This window comes from Pelecanus crispus, chromosome 4 (assembly GCF_030463565.1).
Source record: "Pelecanus crispus isolate bPelCri1 chromosome 4, bPelCri1.pri, whole genome shotgun sequence".
Lineage (NCBI taxonomy): Eukaryota > Metazoa > Chordata > Aves > Pelecaniformes > Pelecanidae > Pelecanus > Pelecanus crispus.
Genome location: NC_134646.1, coordinates 16,913,657 through 16,938,613, shown reverse-complemented (window position 1 = coordinate 16,938,613; position 24,957 = coordinate 16,913,657). Strand labels below are relative to the sequence as shown.

Sequence of the window (24,957 nt, the reverse complement as noted above, 5' to 3'; positions counted from 1 at the left end):
TGGCCGGTCAAGGACTGTCTCACACATGGATGAGGTGAGAGTATTGGTGGCTGTCTCTGCTGACAGCCCTTCTCATCATCCAAAGGAAACAGACCATGGTTATTAGAAGGAGGAAATCTCTCTTCACCTTGGTATCCTGAAGGGGTAGTTGTGAAGTTGCAAAAAGTGTGGGTTGTCTACATTTGTGTTTCTGGATAGGGCCTGCATAGGCTTTTTCCCCTGGTAAGCCTTCTGAGCATCGCACCAGTTTTGTGTGCTACACAGCCACATAAGTATCTGGTACGGGTGGATCTGTGGCATTTAGGATAAAGCAAAGAAACTATGGACAAAGCAACTCAGCATTGTACAGTTGATAGCCTGGGCTAGTCAGGCACTGTGCGCTGTGCCTCACGAAGCATCTCATCTCTTCTGTGGCCGAGGAGACCAAGTCTTGGTTCTTTCAATGTAGAGGTGGACATTCCAACTCATGACAGAGGTTATTTCCTCCTGGCTTCCTTCATGTGACCTTTCTGATACTGATGACAAAGGCTTTTATTTTCATTCTGCTTGGTTATACAAGTAATCTGAAGTAAAATGATGCCGCTATACAGGACAGTGTTGCTTTCCAACCTTTGCTCAACGTGGATTTCCTGTTACTAATCCATATATTAGTATTGGTGGAAATTTGCAGACTGACACATAAATGTTCCTGAGATCTGAATGCTTAATGTTTGCCATTCGAATTGTTACAAATGTTTACATTCTGGTTTTACTCCCCGGGAAAAAACCTTTAATGTATATACTCTCCTGGTTTTTAGTCTTCATCTCCTACTGCCCCTGAAGGAGAAATACCATGCTGCCCCTCCAGAACTCCCTTCAGTCATGCCAGTTGCTCACAATAGAGAGAAGTTACCATTTCTGATGAAAGGCCAGAAAGCAGGATAGTTTTCTTTCTCTGTCTCAGTATTGCTGAAACTATTGGTGAGACAGAGAAATCTTTCAATGGAGAGCACCAAATACACTAAGTAAGTGTATCTAAAAAGCCTGCCTTTTGACATCCTTTTGATAGATGGTTTTGTATTTGTAAATATTATTACCAACAGGCAGTGATGGTTATGAGGAACTGCAAAAATGGAGGAGTGAAAGACTGATTTTCAACAGAAAGAACTTGGGTAGTAGGAGGTAGGAGGCAATAACTCTCTGCCAGCAGAGTCCCCAGCTTGTTTCCGTGCACTGCTTGTGGCAGAATGCTGAGCCTGGCTGAAGCAGCACAGACTTGTACTCAGGTGATGGCAACCTCAGCCAGCCTGGAAAAAATCTGTAGTGTGGACGGCTTCAGATCCACAGCTCAACAAGGTGTTTTAGAGGACATTATTCTCTGGATGGCGTTCCCCCACTGAAGTGCGAACAAACAGCATATTGGTTATTCTGTTTTCATCTTCTGCTGCCTTTTCAGCGTCATTTTCATAAAACTGATGGTTATTGAACATTGTTGAAATAAACAAATGTTTTCATATTGTCAGCACAGCTCTAGGGGCAGGTTGGGGATTAGGTGATATCTTTTTCACAGTCAACAAATTGTGTTGGGCCACAGGGAACATGGCAATGGATAAAAACACAATGTGCTCCATATCTTGGTGTGTTTTTCTGTTGGTGTTCTGGGGTTTCTTTGGTTGGTGGGTGTAGCGGTTTTTCGGGGGGGCAAGGGGGGGTTCTTGGGTTTTTTTCTTTTTCTTTAAGAGGGTAAGGTTATGTGTACAGTTCTACTCCACTAAAAAAAGTAGAGTAATTCAGTATTTTTAAGAGACTTTTTGAACATCAGTTCACATTTTTATAAGATTTCTTTGAACTCCAAATTGAGTTATCATCAAAGTCTGGTTTTTGGTTGGTTTTGTATTGTTTTGTTACTGTTGTTTTTTTGAGTTTTTGTGGTTTTTTGGTTTGTTTGTTTGGTTTTTTTTTTTAATGAAATACCACTGTTGAGGTGTCCATCACATATACAACACATGGGGCCAAACTCATGTGTAAGATGCACACTACAACTTCTGTTGAATTCAATAATGGAGTGTATATACATTTCCAAGGGTCAAATCTGGGCCGTTTGTTTCTCAAAGATGATGTTGGAGTGTTAAAAAGACATGTGCTTTGCCTTTGAGGGGGCAACTGTGCAGCCAGAGATTTTGTTGAGCAGTTAACACTACCTCTTTTATTTTTGTCATGCTGTAGCAGGATTTTTATATGCATTTTAACAGTTATTTAAGAGTCCCCATATGCTTAGAAAAGAATCTGAATATATGTGCCTTTTTTAAAGCTGCATCATAACTAGGTTATTCCATCAATACAGTAGAATGACTGGGAGCTGCAGTTGGAACAATATGTAAAAATACAGCTTGTAAAAGATTTCCTTTATTAACTGTCATCATCCACAGAATATATGTTCAAATAAACGTTGTGTAATAACTAAATTTGAGATTAATAGGCCCCTTAAGAAACAGCGAAGTCATTCAGGATAGTCAGTGAAAAATAGCCTGTAAGACTGTAACATGCACATATTGTCCTGCTTACATGCTCTCTCTGGTGTCATTCCCATTTATCAATGTCGGCAGGCTCTGTTCTCATTAAAACACGCTTGCACAAAAGCAACTTAATTTTCTTAAGAGAAGAGGACACCTGATTCAATTTAGTGCTCAAAACCAGGAACTTGAATATATATATTTTTTCCTGTCTGAACTCAGATGAATAGTTATGAACAGCAACACAGATTAAACCTTATTAGGTATATTTATATTCTGTTTGCAGTAACAGTGCTGTGGCAAATAGCTTTCTACAGAGCTGTAACATCTTATTAATGGAAACAGCAGTTAAGACATGAGCTGTGGTAACACTCACATGAGATTTTATTTTTAAATAGGAGATTGAAGGAGTTGTTTAAAGGGACTCTGCCGACTCATTCAAGCTACTTCTGACGTCCTGCCTTCTTCCTCCACCTTCTCGAACTACACTGATCTCTTTGGGTAGATAAAATTTCCTTTTCTGTTCTGTTTGGTCAAACAATTTCCATCAGTCTCTTTTTTTTTTTTTTTTTTCCTTCTTTTCCTCCCTCTATTTTTTTTCTTCTCCCAGTCAAATAGGAGACGTGGACCTATTAAATTTTACATTAATAACATGGACACTGTAAAATGTTATACTACCACATTGTGTTCTCTGCCCTCTACTGCAGTAGTACTGCTAGAGTCCTTGTCTTTCTCCAGATCTTTTCTACTCTGCTGGGTTTTTCTCTTTTCATTGTGCCATGTTTGTTGAATAGGGCATTTGGTCTTATGCCTAGTATTTGAGCTCTATATCCCACTAGTGCATGTCTGAAAATGGTAAGGTTTTAACCGCAGGCAATTGCGGGCATACACAGAGCAGCTTTGTATGATGCCTAGGCTGCTTCTTTCTGAGACGTTTTGAGGCTGTTTAGTTTCTTTACTCGGCATCTGCGGCCTTGGCCCTGGAACATCCTTTCCACAGAGCAGGGACAAATTGGGGCCAGACAGGTCCTAGTGTGCGGTAGCATGTGCTCTCTTAGCTGTGGGGTGCCTGGGGGGGACAGGCCCTGTGTAAGCGTAGGGTTAAGTACAGTTAGGAAGATTACCTCCCTAAAGGCTGCCAAATGACACTCAAGAATCAAGCGTTTCAGTGTTAAAAAAATAAATACATATTGGCAAAAAAGTCTTTTACTTTTTTATATGGTACACATATAAAGCTATGAGTCACTGTTGTTTCCCTGTGACTGCAGTAAAGGAAACTGTAGTTCCAGTTGGGTTGTGCATAACAATTTCATTCGAATCCTGCCAATAATGATGAAGTGGTGGTTTTTGACCCAGGTGTTCCAAATGTTGCCAGTATATCTTTTCCTCTTCTTTAATGTACTCCTGCTACATTATTATCAAAACGTATCTAGTCTAATAAATTCTAAGATAGTTTAGTTTGTTACCAAAATAAAAGGAAATGGAAGAGAGTTCAGAATGTGTTCTATATTTAATGCTATCCAAACCTTAGCATGCTTGTTTGATTTGCTGCCCAGTCACATGTACTAGAATGCTGCGTGTACTTGCTGCTGCATTTGGGTACCCACCTGTGGGGAAGTGCTCAGCCCCTTGGTCATGTCTTTGCCTTTTTCTTCTGTCTTTTACTAGCCTTTGTTGCTATGAGGACCATCTTGGATCTTGTTGCTGTCACTGTTACAAATCTGAGCAGTGTTTTCCATACATATATTCCAGGAAAAGGTGGGAGATGTAGGGCTGAAGCTTTGTGCTAGGCTAGGAAGAGGAAGGTTTCTGCCAGGTACTGCCAGACAAGTTTCCTTCAGAGGTGGGCTGGTTACTTCTCACCTGAAAGTGCTTCAGGCCAGCCGATCCTCCCTGGGAATGTAGACCAGTGAGAGAGAATTCCCTCAAGCCCAGCGCCATGCTGAGTTGACTGGAATTGTACCTGGTTAATATTAAGTAAATTTGTTGTTTAGTGGAGCTAGCGTGTACTATTTTAAACTCAAGTGGAGATGTACGTGCTCTTCTGTACTAGCCCTGTTAAGAGTACTGGCAGTGACTTTTGGTCTTTGTTGTCTCTGAGTTGATGTAAACTTGAATAATTGGTCTGGTTGTTACTGCTGCTGCTTTTGAATATGGTCTGACCTTACATTTCAATACACGGCTAGGCATTTACCTTTTTGAAAGGATCTTACCATTGATTTTATAGAGAACTCTCCCCTCATTAATGGTAAGTGCAATGAACGGTTTGCAAACACATGCAAATCTGAACTTAGAGTATTATAAGGACATCTAAATGTTTTCATGTTTTATTGTTCATTTAAGCTGACTGCAGATAGTCTGGTATCTGTTGAAGCACAAAAGGAGCAAACACTAAAAAAAGTTATACAATAATAGTGACTAATAAATGTTTCAAATAGAAAATGAAGAGCCTAGCTGTATCATGTGTCAGCACTAATGTTTATTTGTATCATCCCTCTAAGGATCTCAGAGTGCTTTTTAAGCAATGAATTAATTTTGACAATGCCCTGTGAGGTATGTAGGCAATATTATCCCTCTTGATAGAAGGGAGCTGGAAACACAAAGTGTTTAAATTCTACAGGGTCATGCTACTAGGTATGTTTAATTACAAATTGGAGCAGTTGATTCAGTTTCCTACCAGTTTGTTTAAGCTGAACCAGAATCACAAATATAAGCCCCAGGTTTGTGGGTATGAGAAAAATTTACTTCTAAGTTTATTTTGCAGGAGAAATTTTATAAAGAAAACTGCAAATAGAGTAATCAACATGTGTAAGTCCTCCCTCACTGAGGCAAGTCACCTGAATGATTATAGCTTAATTTGTGGTCTTCCTGGTGTGTGGTGGGTTTTTTTTTTTTTTTTTCCCCCTCCTTCCCTCCTTCTTTTGCTTGTAATGAGCATTTAATCATCTACCATGGATGATTTCTGACACTTTGGAGAAAGGGAACTAAAAATTGCAAACTAGTGTACCCCTGGACCAGTTGTGAATTATGACTTTTGCACATGACTGGCTGAATACCTGAAGCACAAAATTTGTCTAAGATTATTGTCTTAGTACCTGTTGTATGCTTGAGAATATTAAAAAAAAAACCCAGAAATCTTCCTGGTGGGTCAGGAAGGAATAAAGAAAGGAAGTTTGTTGATGGCTGAAATATATACCACCAGAACCATCTAGTATCTCTCCTTTCCAGGTACAGAATTTTTCCTGGAAGTGGAATTGCAGCATATTTTAAGTAAAAGAGAAGTTTTATGTCTCTAGGTGGTCCTCAAATCAGGATTGGTAGCTGCTGACGTGGCTAAAAGTAGATGCACAGTGTCCTTCTAAGCGTATCGGTTCTTGCCAGCTACTGCTTTGTGCATTGTTGAAATGACCAGGAAAACACTTAAGGGCCGTCTGGCACTGAAGTTATTTCTCTTGCACCACTAGACGCGGTCTGGCAGGCTCACCTGTACTGTACGCAAAGCCTGGCCTGAACCAAACTTCTGGTAAGACCAGATATTTTTGAGACAGGGAGGTAAGTTTAACATGTTAGGGAGGGAAAGGCTGCTTTTTATGCTCTCTATCCATTTTATGTGGGCTTCACCAAGCTTTCCTGAAGAGGGTGAGTGATACATTTCTTTGTAGCAGACAGAAACGTAGCTGTAACCCTGCACACAAAATCTGCATGGGGCGGAGGGGACCATTAAGTTTCCTCCCAGCCTTCTGGTGCGGAAGTGGTGGCCAGATGCTTCGGTCTTTCAGATCTTAACAGTTGATTTACGCTGTGTTATATAGCAAAGACTGTTTTGCAAGGAAGAGATCTTTAAGTGTGCTTAAAAATGGAAGTCTAGATTCTCCTTCATGGATTCAGAGGCAGGATGTAATAAAAGGGACCTTTCTGCTTTTTTATTGGATTGAAGTGGTCAAATACAATCAGTCTGTGTAAAAGAATGGCACATGTCCAAGAAATACCAAAGAGACTTGATAAACCTGATGGGTTTTTTAATATAATGATAATAGGGACCTTAAGAGGGACATATTAACAGAAGATACCTACAAGGACATCTCCTTTATTGCATCTCCTTATTGAAACTGATCCCTTGCAGTAGGTTTGTGTGCATGGGTGTAATGGGTGTCTGTCTTGCCACATGAAAGTATCAGCTGCACAGCTTCAAATACAAGTAGAAAATCCTGATTTAATTCACACTTGTTGAAGAATTGTTTTAAGTAGTACTCGCTCTTGCTTTCAGCTGTGATCTCTGGCAAGAGGAGCTGTTTGGACTTGTGCCTCTTTTTTTATGTTCAAAAAAGGAATGCTGATGAGGAAGAGGTGTTAAAATATGTTACTGTAGTTTACAACTGTCAACTATAATGTTTTATTTAGCTGTATCTATTCAGATGCTCCCTCCGCAACATGGAGTGCCATATGCCATTGTCCCTGTTAGTAAGCAAGTCAGCAAAGGTTTCCCAGTCTGCATTTGTTTTTGTATTTGGGCCACTGAGGAGCTGTGGTCCAGTGCCATCTTTTATTGATAGGGCCAGTGGAGGAGGAATCTAATGAAATTATCAAAGCTTTGAATTAATTATGAACTTGAATAAGAAAGCTAAGCTCTCGAGAGCCAAGGATCTCATTACCCATTCATTTTCACTGCATCCTCTTATGGAGCAGAAGGCAGGTTCAGCTACAGCTCCTACCCTGATTTTGGACTTTATTCAAACTTGCTAAACTCACTAGCATCCACTTGTTATTAATCTGTGGCTGGAAGTGTCCAGGGTGATTAATTTGGCTCTGCTCTAAATCTTCATGTAAATGGTAGATTTCCCGCCTCCCTTTCCTCTTACCTTTGCTGTGTGGCTTTTCATCATCAGACTGGCTACCATACAAGAGTTTCTGTTCTTTCTTGGTAATTGGGGAAAGCTATTCAAGAATCACGTTTTAACTTCCTGGAATTTAATGAGTTAATGTTAAGAAATAATACTGCTACCTTGTATTTCCTGGATATTTAGGTAAGCACAAACACTTCTAAAGTCATTATCAAAATTGTTTATTTTCTTATTTTAAAAGACTATGGAGTAAAAAGTAATAATTAGACATTTTGGCCTCAGAAGTGTGGGGTTGTGGGGTTTTTTTGTTGGGTTTTTTGTTGTTCCTATTTTAAATCTTTTGGTGAGACTACAGAAACTTCTGAGTTTGTCAATACTTTATTATGATGAACAATTAAATTAGTTTGCTTGCCTGATTAATATTCCATTAAAAATGTTAAAAGTCTATGAAAATGCAGTGTTTTAGTTAAATCAGATTATGCTTATTTTAATTCATAGGTCAATACGTAAAAATGTTTCTGTCAAATTAGAGCAAAAGCAGTGGGACCAAGCCTCTATGTAATATTCCTAGTTCTTGTGGATATTCTTCTTAAGTCTGCCGGCAAGGATTTTCTTCTCCTGCTTTTGTCCGTTTCAGCACATTATTTATGAATGCATAAACTAGAGCCTATCAGTCTTCATAAGTTACAGGCCACTGGCAATTTTTTAAGCAGTGGCTAACTGCCTAATGGTCTCTGTGTATGTGTGTATTTGGAGAATCTAATAGCTTGTTGGGAGGGGGAATAACATTTTGTTCTTGTACTGTAGCTATTTTACCATTGGTGATATTTATCTTTTTCTCTCTTCAGGCAGCTGCTATATTTAATTCTGCTTTTGGAAGTTTTTTGGTAAGTAATGCAATATTTATAGCAAGTGCTTTAATAGTCTTATTTTTAACAGTATTGTTGGTGTGTTTGTATTTTTCACATTAGTGTTGGTGGAATTGTGCCATTTAGCTGGCAAAAATTTGAATCATCTTTCAATTTATGTCACCATGCCATTAAATACAGATACTACAATTTCTTTTCTTTTTGCTAAACTCTTGAGAAAAGTAGTGAATAAATTGCCTCTGCTCATGGTAAATTAATAATGTGTAAACACATCTTAATTTTCTCCTTAATGGGTTAACAGAATCTATTATTATGCAGATGGTTCAGGCATGGGCATCAATATATTGATTTTTCTAATAAGGCCCATCAAATACTCATTATTTTCTATCAAGAGGCCATGGATTTTGAAAAGAAAACATGACCCAGCTGATCAGAGAGTAGATGCTAATTTACTCAGTGACATGTCATTTGTTTAGCATATTTCACTGTCAGTGAAGCCACTCAGTGTCTCTGAGGAACACACTAAAAGAGCTAGGTATGGGAAAGCAATCAATCCAGCTGGAAATATAACCGTTTCTGTAAAAAGCTAAAACACTATTTGTAGGCCTGGTGGTCTACAAAGATTCAGAAAGGACACTGTAAGGAACACTAAACAAATATATTTATGAAGAAAGGAAGAATAGATTTCTTTTATTGATATCCTGTTTAGAAAGACATTAATGAATATTAGATACAAATTATATGTAGGCAAGCTACTGTAACTGATTGTTTTATTTATTTAGGCAGCTAATAATTGAATTTGTTCTTCTTTACTAAAATCTGTGCGTGTTTAGAAGCATGTGTTTGCGATCCCAATCTTGTGTCCCCATAAAGAGGACTATGATGTGTAAAATGAATGAATGACAAAAGAATTCAAATTAGGAAATTAAAATCAAAACTGCAAGTACAAAATAACTCACTTTATGCGTATTTGTTTTATGAAAAGTTGGAGTTTGGGAGTTTAAGAAAGTTGCATGGCATTTTGAAGTTACGCATTGTGCTGCTGCTTTTTTGAGGGACCAGGTTAAAGTTAGGAGGGTGGGTGTAAGTTTTGTGGGTAGAGATGACCCTTCACGCTTCTAAAATATCAATTCCCAAACACTTGTTCCTTTTTGTCACCTATCATGTTCTCCTCCAATGGGTAGAAGGTGCTTTCTGCCTCCAACTGTGGAATTCCAGTGTTAGAGCAACTTTTAGGTCTGTGTATGTGTGTGGCGTTTTCTCTTGTTGCTTGGCACGAGCTCCAGTTTCTGTGCTGTCCCTAGCTTTCAGTTCAGGAGGTTTCCTTGAATACCCAAAGGCCTCAGTTCAGCTGTCATTAGGAGAAAGCCTTTTGACTTCAAATAAGAATTCAGGCCCCAGACCATCTGACTACAATGCTGGCTCCTAGTAAAGCAACGTAAACGTATTTTAATTTCTAGGACCTGTTTGTAGCTCTTTGAAGAAATCTCAGTTAAATAGGTTGAGCTAGTTTGTGTGTTCATGTAATACTCCTGATTTTGATTTTGATCTTAGGTCCACAAACTGATCATTGGAAAGTTCCATTTTACCTATAATTAACCTCACTTCATTTTTTATTCACTTTTTTTTTTTTTTTTTTAAATCTTGGAGCAGCATTGCAGTAAACATTCTTGTTAAAAAAAAATTCCCAGGAAAGACTTTTCAAAAATATTAAAGATCAGCTAGAATCAAACCACAATACCAGCTGATTTTTTTTTCCTAATTACTGGTTTTTTTAGAAGTAAAATTATAAAGAATGTGGCCACTATTAAGTCACAAACATATACAAACACCTTAAATGCTTATCGTGGTAAGTTTGAAATCATGATTATGTAAGGAATATATATGTATGACAGACAATAAATCACAAATAAGTTTACTGAAAGCTTTGCTCTTACAAAGTTTTCCAGTTATGCAGTTGATAGGATGAACCTTATAACTGAAATTGCAATGGGGTGATGGTAGGCCAGGGACTGTAATAAGTAGCCAGAGTTGTTTTCCAGTTTCACAGTGCTGTGGGTCTACATGGCCTTTGAGTGGCTCCTGAATGTCACTGGCCATGTGGTCACTTTGTAACTTTTCCGTGAACAACTGGTGAAGCATTAAAGACAGACAGACAGACTGACTCTCTCTCTCTTTCTCTTCCCCCCCCCCCCCCCCATCTGAAGTCAAAACTGTTCTATAAAATATAAAAATAATTGGCCTGTTTTTGAGAAGATAGTAGAAGGTCCTGGTGATGTTTTTGGAAATTCATCAGTTTATATTGGTGCCTAACTTATGGGCTTCGCTATAAGTAGGGATCCTGTTCCTATAGCTTTAATTTAAATCACATTTGCATATTTCTTATTAGTGTCTGATGATGTGCTGTGTCTATAGGCTTAGATGTAATTATATACCTTTGTGACCATAACCATATACATGTCCTGGAGATAATTTAGAAGGATCTGACCACTGGCAAGGCTGCAATTTTTTCTTACATTCCTTGTCTTGCAATGTATGGGCGGGTTGCTGCACTTGCATGTAGCCCTGACAAAGCCAGGAGGACAGTATGTTGTCTGTTCTCAGACTATGCCCTGTGGGCCAGTGCCTGTGTATGATAGTGTGAAGCAAGCTGATTTAAAAGGGCTGAAAGATGTACTATGCTTTTAACTCTTTTGTTTTTCTTCTTTTTTTCCTTTAAGACTAGGAAATGGTCTTTGAGAAGTTAAGTTAAAATAAACTGTGTAACAAAATGTCTGCAGGAAAGGACTCAGCATAATGGTAGAATGACACTGAGATGAGCTTATTCAAATGAAAAGGAACACATTGTGATACGCAAATATGTCTTGATGAGCAGAAATACACTTAGATTAAGAATTTGGAGGTGTTTTTACTGGTAAGGAGATTTACAAAAACTACCAACCAACCACAAAGTAATTCCTTTTAAACACCACCAAAGCCTGTATTCCTATAAATATGCAGGCAAAACAATGCATGGAACGATACTGTACATATTTACACTTAGTTTAATAATGTCCCAGGTCTAATTAAAACACAGTGTTTTAAAGAACTAATTGTTATAGAAAAATGTTTTTATGTAGCTAGATTAGTAATAACTAACGATAGATGAATTCAATTTACATAAATTTCAGCCAAGAGGATATTTAGAATCATACCACAGAGGATTGCTTTGAGTTGGGTAGTTAATATCATTATCTCCTCCCCTCGTTTAAACAGTTTGGTTTACAATAATTGTGGAACATAATAAGTGATTTCAGTTTTTCCTCTTAATGGGGTTTTAATAAAATCTGATAGCATTTTACTAATATTGGGTGCTTGGTTATCAGCGAGGTTGCTACTGGAAAGCATGCAAATGCTTCTATCAGCTAAGATCTGCTGAGATAGAAAGCACTGAGGTAGCTGCTTCCACTGGTGGGAGAGGATACCTCTGCACCTAAAGGCTAAAGAAATTGTCTGGGATGTTAAGTATGGGTCTGCTGAGATTCTTAACATTTGTATGCATTACCATGCTTCCTGAGCATTTCTATTCTGCTTCTAAAAGTTGTGCTGCAACAGAAAAATAATGCTTATTAATGTCCAAAGCGCAGAGCAGTAGGCAGGATGCTGCAAAACATGCTGTGCTGATGATTGTTCCATGGTGTTTGCCTGGGTGGCTCAGCAATTTGGCTTCAAGTTCACCAAGGCATAGCCTGTCATTGAGGCTGTTCTTGCACACATGGACAGTGGAGACACATGCTTGGTTGAGAGCTAAACTCAATTTGCAGTGACAATATAATGCTGTGTACATGGAAAGAGGAGAGGGCCTGAAGTCCAGAAGAGGATGTCCTCACAAAATTCTCCTTACTGCTAGACTAGAGACAGCCTTGTCTAATCTCTTTCTACCTCACTAATCTCCTTTCCACTTGAGACAGTGGGCTTGGAAACTCATGAGAGTATCCAGCTTGTGATGTGAGTGAATGTTGTCTGATTCTTTGGTGCTTTCGGGTTATGAACAGTAAGTATGAAAGGAACAGCCGTCAGCTTCACCTTAGACAAAGAACTGTAACCAAAATCTGAAGGTCTGTGGTGACAGGAAATGAGGAGGAAAAGAGAGGATTCAGAGGACTCTGCTCTGGTCAGCATTGCACTCCTGAAAAAACAGAGCAAAGGGCAGCCGAAAATGAGTGTGTTCTTGGGACATATGATGCTGTCTTGGATTAGCTTTTCTTCCTCTGTTGAAACCTATGGGATGAGATAAGGCATGTGTCCAGGCTACCTAAGTCATCTGAAGGAAGAAACCTATTCTAGGTGCCCATCATTTCATTAATCTTCTTTGTCCAAATTAAGTGTGTATATGGTTTTGTTGTTTTATCTAAGGGGACAGACCTGGTTCATATTGTTCAAAAACTCAATAGTTTTTGGAGCAGCCACTTGGCTAATCAAATCAAGGCCAGTGTTTTATTTACGTTGTCTTCCAAATGAAAGCTAAAGCTAGCAGGGAATGTGAAGGTTAGCTTCTCACATATACACAAAGCCTAGTTGGTTAATGAAAATGTATGGAATTCTTATCTACTCTGCTTTAGGAGGCATAATGATTTACACAGCCTGACAGCACTAGTGCAGCAAGTAAATGCATTAGTCATAGTGTCCATTTTTCTTGCAAATTTGTGACACAGATTTAATTACGGGAATGACCAGCAACTTACAAATCTAATTTTGGTAGGCTGAGCCAACTTTTTTATTTTAATAACAATGGATTTTTTAGCAATGATTTCATTACTATTTAAAGAAATCAACCCGTATGGAAATAACCAATTGGCTGAATTTATTTACTTTATTTTACCTTAATGGATGTTGAATGGTTTAGGTTTATTTGGGGTTTTTTTTTATTATCACTTTTTTATCTTAGTTATTTCTATGATAAATATCCGTATCTGGCTTAATTATTTCTAGCACAAACGTTGTAAATATTTTTCTAAAATCAGGCAAATGTTTGTATACCTCTTTGTTCCCTCTTAATTGTGTCTTTCCACTATGAAAAGGGGCAGAACAGTCATCTGGGAATCCCTTTTTTACTGTGCTAGCTGTTTGGAAGAAAATCTTGCCAGGAAGCCTGTTCACAACAGGTGCTGAATTCTAGATTCAGTCTTATTTAATTTCAAAGCGCAGCTACTTTATGGTGTGCCACCGCACTCTTAGAAGTGGTCTCCTCTTCCTCTGTGAAGCAGTACAGTGGTGCTGCTGGTCTGTGCTCCCAGTTTGATTCGGGTAGTTCTCAAAATCCTGAGCAAGTTCTCCCTGTTAATCAGCCACTTGGGAAGCCACCTCAGCATTGAACGATGGGTTTTTGCATGAGGGGAAGGGAATGGCAGATCTCAGCAGCAGTGAGTCTTTGGACCAGATATTATGTACCTGGCAGGAAGAGTTTGGATTCCGTGGAATTTAAATAATCTTGGGAGCCACTTATGTTGCCTTACTGTAACTTTCCCTTATTTTGTGGCTGGTGCTCGGTTCTCTCATTGTTATTTAACATCCTTATTTTGATTTCTGCTAGCTTGATCTGAAATCTCAATGTAAGTTTGGGCATCATCAACTGTTTCCAGAACTAATCAAGTTAACATTTTAAAATGTGTCAGCCTTCAATTTTATTGCATATTTGTGCTTCCAGTGTACAGCTGGAATTTTCCAGTTTAATACCTAAGTTTGAGTTTGCTTGTACTATTTTGGTACAAGCAAGGCAGAGTAACAAAGCTCACTGTGACCCAGACCTGTTAGTGTGGGCGTAAGAAAAGAGCCCTTGATACAGATGATTATTTTGAGGGGTGGCTAAGCATGTGCACCCATCCCAGTATTCTCTTTCCCCACTCCCACCCCAAGCCAAACTGACACAGTGGGTGTCAGTTAGAAACAGATGCAGAGTTTTTTACGAAATTAAAAAAGTCTGCTTGTCTATGAGTAATGCTGAACTCCTTTAACATAAAAAAGGAGTAAGTATAAAGGTACAATCGTCAGAAAGTTAAAAAGAAGTGAATGACATCTTGCTGCCAAGGGACTGCAAGAAACCAGGTAGGGGGATAACTGGAAATCTGAGTATTGTAACGCCTAGATGATGTGTGGTCTGTCTGATGACACAGTCAATTTGAAAAGACCGATGAAGTCGATAGGGATTTACATGGCCAGCCAGCGCAGACTGTCTGAGAACCAGTTAAGAAATAACAGCCCTGCTGTTGGTTCTCTTTGAAATGTTAGGGAGAAGGAGGGTGGGTAACAGTAACCAAGACGAAAGAAAATGTGCTATTAAGTTCTCAGAAAAGAGTATCCTCTAGAAGGCTAATGATTAATCCCTGTATTTTTTTTTTTAAATGGCTAAGAGGAAGATGCATTGAAATCTACATAATAACAAAAAATGAAACTGTTAGCTGTTGAATGTTTATAAATTCTGTGGGCTGTAGCTGGTCTCTGTACTTTCTTAGTTTTCCCATTAGCTGTTGCTACTGAGCATTTAATTCATCTCCCTCAGTCTTACGGGACTCAGGCAGCCAGTTCTTCCAAAAAAAGTTTATTTAAAGGTAGCAATAAGTAGGCCATTAAAGGTATCTCTTTGTATTCTCTTTGCAGCCCCAAAATAATTAACTGCTATCTTTTTAAAGATAAATATAATTGGGTATTCTGCTTTTTCCACCCCCTCATATGACAGCTAACAGTAGGTAGGATTCTTTCTTGCACCTACGTTTTTGGTCAGCAACCCCATCTAGTGCTCTTGCTTGGCATGGTACTTGGTGACAGCTTTTGAGACAGTACATTGAATCCCCCCTCATCGTTACTGTTTTTATGGATTAATAGGCTCTCAGGGAAAGAAATAGCTGAGGATAGATGTGCAGTAGCATTTCTTGAGTTAGTAAAACAAGCAGCAAAAGTGGAAGTTGCTAGATAAAATTCAGAGGCAGAATTCAGGGTGTTTGTTGCAAATCGGAAAGATAGCATGAGAGTTCAAGCAGCTTTATTCTTCCAGTCCAGTTGTCATTTATGAATTGCGAAGTAGAAGGGAGTGAAGTTTCAGGAGCTAAAACTGGGCATTCAAAGTACCTTAAATTTTATGATCTGGTATATTTCTTCTGATCACGTAGTGTGGGGAAACTGGAAAGGACAGTGCCCTCAGACTGGCTACGGTACAGTCATCTCTCCTGTCAATGGAAATTGAAAACTGGAAATTTAGAAAAAGCTTGATTCCATTTTAAATGAATGCTAATGAATAACAGAGTCAAAAGAGTATGTATCTTTGGTAACTATTATTTGGAGGACATCTAGAGGAGGAAATGTATGTGTTTAATATTATATAATCAGACAATTTGTTGGATTAGTATGTAAATCACATCTGTGCTGATACACAGTTTTAGCATAAAATCAGTTTGTTGTCTAAGATTACTTTTGTCATAATTTGTAAAATTCATCATTGCCCTCTTTACTGTGAAAATATAGCATTTTTGTCGAAAGAATATACTTGTTTGGGGCTATTTTTTCTGGTTCTGCTTACTTCTTGTTCATGGTCAGGACTTGAAAAAGACAATTGCACTAGGGTCGAACTTGTGTGCAGATCATAGTATTGAAAAGGTCCTGGTACTCGTTTGTGATGTTTTCTTGTCTTCTGTTTTGCAATGGTTTCCTGCCTTTTTACTCTAAGACAAAGAAAGTAAAATTAACAGAGAGAAATATCGCTAGTTCTGTTAGTAAATAAGATCAAGATGTCCGCCTTCTAGTTAAGTCACTGAAGTTTGTATCGTGGGAAGGTGTCATATCACTTACTTGAAATAAGTTTTAAAAAATGGTTGCATTGAAAAACTGCTCTATTTGTTTCTGACAAATCCTTGGAGAAATATTTGCATGCTTTGTTTAAAAAGGTGAAAATTTACACTACAAAACTTGGAACAATTTATTTGTAAAACAGATTTAAAATTTGTGCAAATAATTAATTGTGTCTGTGGGAACCAAATGTTTGAATTTACTGGTTCTTTACGTGAGGTAGGTTGGTGCATGAAGGAGAAATTGAGAAGGGAAGCAGTATGAAAGACAATTTGGTTTTTATTTTGCCTTCTCTGTAGTATCTTTTAATACCAGAAGAAGCAAAACTGCATTCCTCTAGGGCTGTGGTTGCACACAAACATGTAGTCATTTGGCCTGATTTAAGGGCAAATGTTCCCTGCAGAAAGATTTGGAAATGCACAAAATACAAGATTTTCTCCCTTGCTTTTAAAAAATTAATCAAAAGGAAATGAAAATGTTTTTAGGATCTACTGTTAATGTTCTCCCCCAAAGTTTTAGCCTCTGATTGAAATGGAGCAATGATCTTTCCTCTGTCCTGCAGCTTTTAGTCCCCTGCATGAGAAAAGTGTGCATTGAGGCAAGGGGGAGTGGAGAGAAATCACCCCTTCATTTGGAACAGGGTTATTTAAATCCCTGTCTTCTGCTGCTTCAATTAGCACTTTAAACTAGTGCTGCTGCAAGGAGGCGTTGTTTCACCTGGCATCTGTGTTTGTTATAAAACACAATCGGGTATGCTGAGGAGTCACCTACATGGATGCAGTAATCCATAATAGAACATGGAGCTCTTTCTCCTTCTGTGTCCAGCAAATGTGAATTCAGCAGCTAGCAAGAACTGAACTCTAGAAAGCAGTATGCATGTTTCGTGACATCCCCTTACAAATGGCAATGCCAGTGCTGTATTGTTCTATGCAAACCTTCTTTTACCTTGACTCTTTGGAGGAGGAAAAATATCCCAAACACATTCATTTATTAAGCTTCTTGATTTTTGGCCCAGAACAGGTTAAAGCTCTGACTGAATTTGGATGGGTTTTTTTCTGTGGTTCTTCTCTGACCTAGCAGTGCCTGTTCAAAACTCGGCAGTCCGTGAATCAGCAGTCCTCAGTCTCTTGGGGTAAAAACAAGAGGGACGTCATTATTACTATAAGCTGAGTGTCTGGAAACCATTCCCCTTGCTGTCAGGGTGACAAATACTGTCTTAATGGAAGTGCCAGAGGTTAGGTCAAAAGCTTTCGCAAAGTCTCTAACTCAACGAGCAAGGAAGGCATGGTTATCATAAAACTGGAACTTCCTTTGGAAATTTGTGTTTGTGTATTATTTATTGTTGGCCTTTTAAAGGCAGTTTTGGGAAACCATCATGACCCTTCTAGTATGAGACGGTAGTAGTTCATGAATTTTTTTGTATGGCTGTACTTGTATTGTTGCTGAGAGGCTCCCTTCATTATTATTTTTCCTTAGCTTCTTTCAAAGTACCAAAACAACCTACAGCTTTCAACCTTAATGGCACATATTTGGAAATAACAGTTATTGTGAAGGAGGGGGAGAAATATTTTGATTAATGGTCTGTCATTACCTGGCTTCTTTTAACACTGTTCTGTCAGTGGACATTGGACACTTTCATTGGATACCTTTATTCTCCTTGTGTTTAACTTGACTGAGACCGTGCATGGCTGGGAACAGCTTTTTTGCCTGACGTAAACCCACTGGATGAAAGCTGCATGCAGTTTCACCCTCTCTGCACACTCTTTATGTATCACTTTGTACTGTGGTATGATACAGGTGCTAGCGTTGATGCCCACCTGAGTGGAAAAGTCATTCTAGATTCTTCCTCCTGGTGCATTTGAGGCATGTACTAATGGCCTGAAAAAGCACACCTTGTCGTGCCTCATTGCTTAACTGTGGTCTAGTTTCTTTCCCACATTTTTACTACTGTATGGAAAGTGAATGTTAACTATTTGAAGGAAAAACATATTACATAGGATTAGCTAACATGAATAATGTGAAAGCCAGGGTTTTTAAAAAACTCAAACCTTTTAATAAAATAGAATGTCAAATATATGAGCATGTCTTTCAAGAAATGATCAAAAAACGTGTGAAAAGTTTCATATCCTTCTTAAAGTCAAATAATTATCCACCATCATATAATTTTTTGTTGGATGGACAGTACAAAGATGAAAGAAAATTTTATAGATAACATTGCACTTCACAGCCGACTGAAGCAGGTGTTAGAAATGCAGATTAAGTGTACTGACTAAAGACTATATAAATTTGAAGTGAAAATGCCACTGGTCTACTTGCAGTGCCCTGCACATGTGAAGTTTCAGATAGTTAAATTATTAATTTTATTGTGTGAGATAGTGCAGCAGTTAGGGAGAAGGTCCTTGTGCATATATGATTCTCCCCCCCCCCCCTTCTGTAATCTTTTTAACAGTATGTGATGAGCAGCTAACAGAATTGGCTTCATTGTGTAAGTTTTGCTGTGGAAAGAGAGTACATAATGCAGCTAGATATATCCATAGTGTAAATTTATTTGTAATTAGCTGTTTTACAGGAACATGCAGTGCAAACACACAGTTGTGGGTAAATACAATTTCTATAAGCGAAGGAGACTGAATGTTAGTAGTGTTGCTGTACAAGTCCTCAGACACTGGGAAATTTGTGGGTGGTCCTTCAGCACACTCCTGTCAAAGTGGTATAAGGTGTTAATTTACAGGCCATTCTTTTCTGGCCTTCATAGGCTTTGTGTGGATGTTATGCTTCATGATGTACAGGTGCCTTGCTTGTGTGGGTGGTGGGAAGCTTGTTAGGGTTTTGGTAGGAGGGCATTGGGAGAGTGGTGAGGGTGTTTTCTTCCAGCAACTCAGTAACCTGCTAATAAACTGTATTAGCCTGTGAATATAATTTTGTCATGACTTGTCAGGTGCCTGGAGCTAGTAATCAATCTGTAGGAGGTCTAATTCTCAGATAAATTAGAATTGGAAGTGGATGGGGAGATAGAATCTCTTAAAGTGAGGAGCAGTACTGAGGCCCTTGCTCAGCACAAGGGGCAGTCAATTTTCTTCTCACTCAGGACTGTTGTGAGGAGAGGGTGGTAGGATCCCTGCAGTAGTCTAACATCTGGCTAGCGAGGGAGACAATAACACTGACATGGTGCTGTCCTCTGTCACCTAGAATGACTGCAAGAAAAGGACAGCTTTTGCAGGATTTTTTCTTAGTAAGTAATTCCTGGATCTGCTAGTTCTAAAAGTATGTTGTCATGAAAGAACTGATTTTTTTTTTATATAGGCAAGATTGTTTTGTCCATCAGCTCATGAGGTGTGGTATTTGCATTGGCAGCAGTTCTGCTCTGGCTGGAGGAGCTAGTCCATAGTCTGTAAATATCCTGTATATGGTTGTGAAAGCTTGGCTGTAAGGAGTAGAACATATATTCAAGTGTCTGTCCAATGTTTCCTGGGAAATAGGCAGCATGCAGCTGGAAAACCAGGCATGTGAAATTTGAAAAGGCTATGAATGGTTATAAGTGTTTTGCATGTATCTACTTTATTTTTTTCCGTTAGAAGAGCAAGTAAATCCCAGATGTTTCACCGTGTTCCATGTACCTCTACCAATAGGCACCTGGACTTAGCTCTATTTCTCTCTCATTTCTGGTAACTGGTGCATAGAGAAATGCATTTTTGTTCCTTCAGTGATGGTCATTGTACCTTCCCCTATGGAATTGAGTTCCCTACAGTGGGTGCAAAATCATATGAAGTTGTATAATGTCCCCAGAAAGACCACTTGGTGCATTCATAATACAGATAATGCACTATAATGAAGTAGTTAGCAAAATAACAATGTAAATTTTACTCTAGCCTTAACTTGTGTATAGCATTTCAGTAAGATTTTTCTGGTCATTGACACTGAGAAACAGGTTCTATCCATCTTTCTTATTTTGCAGGCCAATTAAAGCAGAGCACAAGACTACAGATAGTTCATTTTATAGACTGTGTAGTGTCCCCAAGAAAGAGCTGTTATATGAATTCATGTGTAAAATGTATTTATCAGTATTGCTTTCCATATTTTTAGTAGGTAGTTAAAAGACAAGCTAAGAACATCACTGTAACACAAACAGCTTGCAAAATAATAAAATCTAGATGAAGCCTAATATTTATAGAGTCCTGCCTTATTGCTTAATTTAGTCACTCAGCTAATAAAAGTACAAGTATGGTTTTGCTTATGGTTTTGCTGAGCTTTTTTTTTTTTCCTTTGTCCCCTCCTAATTACAGTGTGGGCTTTCCAGCAAAGCTGGCCCGTCTGCCGTTTTGTCTTCCAGTTCCAAAATCCAATCAATGTGTATACGTATTCAAGTCAGAGAACTAAAATAGAATTTCATCATTACTATCTCAGTTTGCTTACCCTGAAGCAGAGTTAGTGGGGGGCTGATCCTCCCCTCATTCATAAAGAGCTGTCAAAGTGGGATGCGTCACTCCAAAGACATTTGGAAAAACATATTATCAGAGAGACCTACTACATCAAACTGTGGCATAATTATTACACCATAAATGCTTGCAAAGCATTATGCTGGCTCCTTTTTTATTTTTCAATCTGATTTCTTTTAACTCTTGGGATTAAAATTGTCATGCTAATTCAGACAACAGCACAGTCCAGTGCCAGCTGAACTTGTATTGAGAACATCTGAAGCCAGTGTTATCAAATAATATACAGAAAATTATGTCATCTGTAATATATGGGAGGAGGTATAATTTGTTTTATTTGCTGTTGGAATTATTTCAAAAGCTATTAAAAAGCCTCAACAGTCTCTTCCAGATAATTACTGTGCTTTCTTTTAGGGGCAGAAAAGGCCATCACCGATAGAAAAAACACTGCGATTCAAGCACCCTAGATGAGCATGCTATAGATTAAGGCTTCTAGGCATATGTTTTGCTTCAGTGATAGTCAGTGTCTCTAAACTGTCCAGATAAATTTTTGGTTATATACTTGGTGCATGGATTTCTTAAAGCCCTGTCAAAGTAAGAAGGAGTTTCTTCTTCTTTGGAGAACTAGCAAGAGGGAGATCCAGCAGTTATCAGAGTTCAGTCGAGCACTCACTTGTCCAAGCAGATTAAAAAGAGGTTTGTGACAGAGAAGGGTTTTGGGACAAGAGAGCCTTGGAGAGTGGGAGGTCTAAATTAAGATGATATATTGGAGAAGCCATAAGCAAGAGAGGGTTGCCAGATCTCTGGGGAGTGCTTGGATTGTGCTGGCTTCAGTGCAGAAGGAAGAACAGCAAGTTCTGGGTCAGGCTGGACTGGGGTTACCCTGAGGCAGCCCCTGCCTGGGAGCTCCTTTTTCAGGAGGGTGCACACCACAACTGTCCTGCACATTCCCTCTGCATGATTGCCACACGTCCTCTGCCTGTCTGTTGTTCTTGCTCACGTGATTTCTTCGTGTCATCAGAAATACAGGATGCCTCGTCCACGTAATCATTTGAGAGCCAACACTAATATAATGTGTTTAACCTGAGATGGGAACATGGCTCTTCAGGGTGTTAACATCACTTAAAGGCTGCTATAGTGATAAACTTTTGAATTAGATTTTTTTTTAGACTGATTCTGTTACAAATATCCCAATAGAAAAATAATTGGTTTATGACATTATATGATAAAGTTTTTGAACTGAACTCATAGGGAGTTCAGTTTTCATGGATAATCAGGCAGTAATCTTGTAGAGCCTTTGGACACTATCCTCCAGGTTTTACAGGAAGTATCTTAAATCATGGTGAAAAGCTAATCAGTAGGACTAAGATGCTGAGGCATGCCTTGTCCCGCTAGGATTCTCTTTCTGATCACCTATAAATTCATTGACTGAAATATTATTTCAGTGGAGATTTAGCAAATTAAAGAAATATTTTGAGATACTTTCCTGGGTTTATAAGTACTGCATTAGCTTCTCTAGTGCCTGAGCTTTGTAATGGAGCATCGGCCCTTCTGCCACTCGGGAACTGTGGTGCGCATTGAGTTGTGCATGCCTGGCATAGTGAAGGTACAATGTGGGTGTATTAAAAGCATGTGGACAGAAATGCTTTTTAAGTTTTTTTCTGAAAATTATGTTCTAAGAATTAGGGCTTGGCTATGAAAGGAAGGTTTTCCTCTCTAATTGTTTTGAACTCCTTTTGAGCTTACTGTCATTCTAGAGCAAAAGTGTGGAAAATTGATATGCTAAATTAGAACACAAATACACTTGTGACAACGTAAATGTATCCGTACCTAGAGTACCTTAGATTAGCTATTGCACAAATGCCTGAATTTAGTCTGCATTATGCAAATACTACAAGCGTCTCAAAAGGATGTGTTCTTTCTGTGCTTACTATCGGCATGTGCAAAAGGGGATTTTTGCACTGAGATCTAGTAGTTGTGCACATAACTGCCTGTTTTACATGCAGAGCCATTAGATTTGTACTTAAAAGTATAAATATCAGAGTCAAGCACACAGCTGCTTGGGCCATAATCTGATACAGTATCTGTGTTTACAGTAGCATCCTGTGTAGACAACACTGCTATCAGGAGCTGGGTTGCTGACTTGCCTTCCCATTTTATAATGTGTTGAACACCACTGTACATGCATGAGTAATAGAGATGGGGAGAGAAGAAACCTTTTCAGTATAATTCTTATGACAGTATCTTTTTAGAACCCGTTTTTTTTTTTTATTAGAAATACTCAGAGGTTTTATTGTGTAAATTACAGAAGAAACATTCCTGAAGTCCTTAAGAAAGAACCATTCTTTTCCTCTGCATCATGATAAATGTAGCAATTGTGTGTGTATACTAGAATAGATCATATTGAACATCCCCTGAGCTCCGTTTGCAGACAAGTCCTATCTCCACCATGACAAAATTCCCATAAGAGTTTAAATTATTAATGCCCTGGAATCTGCGGGGTTCAGCAGATATGTTCAGCGTTATTGATGGCAAACTTTATCCCTTTATTCCTAAGACACATAATGAAATAGGGAGTCCCTCAAATACCTGCGTTTTGTGTTTAGGCTAATTTTGTAGAGGCCAGTGGGCTTTGCCTTAGTGTGTGTAAATACAATTTTTCTCTTTTACAGCAGACTGTGTGGTAGATGGGAATGAGACTGATTTGGCACTAATTTATGAATCCTTCTAGCATTCTCTCTGTGCTGCACCCTGTGCGGGCAAGATGCTCTAATTACACTTACTCTATATAATGAGAGCTTTTAATGACAATTACTGATTGTAGTTACGGATGTTTAGGGACCATTTTTTTCTAGCTTAAGATGATGTATTGACTTTTACAAGAGAAGACTTATTTTCACTTTATGCGATATCTCTCCTTCCTCCCCCCAGCCTTCACAACTGATAGGCTGACTCATGAAGCTGCTGAAATGTAGCCACAGATAATTATTGTTCAGTTAATTTAACTTCGGGAGATACAATTTTTTCACTTTTTTATTTCTGAATTCAAATGTGTACATTCACATGTCCTTTTTCATAGCAGTTTAGTATTTGGAGTGATGTTATACAAGTTGCATTTGTTTTATATAACAAGATAAAACTCTACTTCACACTGAATATGTCACTGCCATGTTAGGCAAAAAGATTTACAAAAGCTTCATTTTTCTCTTAATGTACTGGTATAAATGACATTTTAATATGAAGCTGTTGATTTTAAATGGGAGTAGGTTTAATCTTTGTTCCAGTTTTCAATTAGATTAATTATAGTGGCAAATAGCAGGTCCACTCACAGTCCCAGATTGCAATGTTGCTTTACATAGGGCTTGCTCACATTTTAGTAGGGCTGTGAGTGTACTTCTCATTGACTGTTATCTTTAAATACAGATTTAGGCAGCTTCCAGTTTAGTGGTCACTTGAGAAAGTGAGCTATCAATAATTGAAAGATCGGTTTAACACTTGTGAGGAAGAGACAGTTTAAAAGTTGTCGCGGTTGTCCTCCGTTCTCTCCCTTCACTTTCATTTACTGGGGGGTTTAGGAGTATCTTTCTTTGCTTCGGTTCCTGCTGCTGGCAGTCTTGTATTGATATGGGAAGTGAAACCTTGTAATTCCAGGGAAGAAAAAGAAGAGAACACGAGAACTGCCTGTTCTTAGCAGCACTTAGGGCTGTTCATTCCCACATATCCTCAGCAGCTCGCCGTGTCTTCCATTATCCTAACACAACTAGCAGTGGGACTGGGCTGAAAGACAGACTTGGTCTGAATATTAAAACAACCCTTTCTATGTTTGTTGTGGCTTTCTTGTGCTTTAGTGTGTTTTAAATCCTGACCATGGCAGTAGTCTGGTTTATCATACAGCTGTCTTAAGTGAGAAGATGGTATTCCAACATGTGGGAACAGAAGTAAAAGGTTGGATGCAAGAGAAAAGACAATGGCAACTTCTGGAACTCATTTATAGCTGAAGACAACACTTTGGTAATCAGACCACAAGAAAGATTGTCTGTATACTACTTTATTTCTGTGGTCTACAAACCCTGAGGCCTTAAGTCTGATCTCAGTATTTTACTCTAATATTTATGTGTACTTCACATTTATTTGCTAATTCTGCTAATGTGGTAACAAAAAGCTTTCATGAAGTCAGTTCAGATCTCCAGTAGAAGGAGCAAATTATTCCAGTGTGTGGCACAGTTTTCAGAAGGAGACTGTGAAATTAGAGGCTTAATTTGTCACTCTGTTAGCGTGATGTGTCATTGCCTTCCCAAAGTACTGAATGTATGCAGATGCTTTATGACTGAAGCATTGCAGAGGCTGATGTCTGTTATTTGAGTTCCTACCTTTGGACCTACTTGGACAACCAAAAGTGCGCAGATAAGGCTGATACAAACAGCCTAGTTAAACATAAAATAACAATCGTCTTCTAGGACCAGTAATAAAAAGCAAGAATCCTACTTCCCTGTGTTCTGGCACT

The 24,957-nt window shown here is 38.6% G+C and overlaps 1 protein-coding gene across 2 annotated transcripts in view; it reads left to right on the top strand.

Moving 5' to 3' along the window:
• SLC10A7 (solute carrier family 10 member 7) overlaps window positions 1-24,957 on the top strand; it is a 148,713-nt gene that overhangs the window by 43,925 nt on the left and 79,831 nt on the right. For both annotated transcript variants that reach the window (XM_075709317.1, XM_075709316.1), the window contains exon 5: window positions 8,182-8,220. In XM_075709317.1, the coding sequence (XP_075565432.1) occupies window positions 8,182-8,220 (39 nt within the window). The remainder of the gene's footprint in view (window positions 1-8,181; window positions 8,221-24,957) is intronic.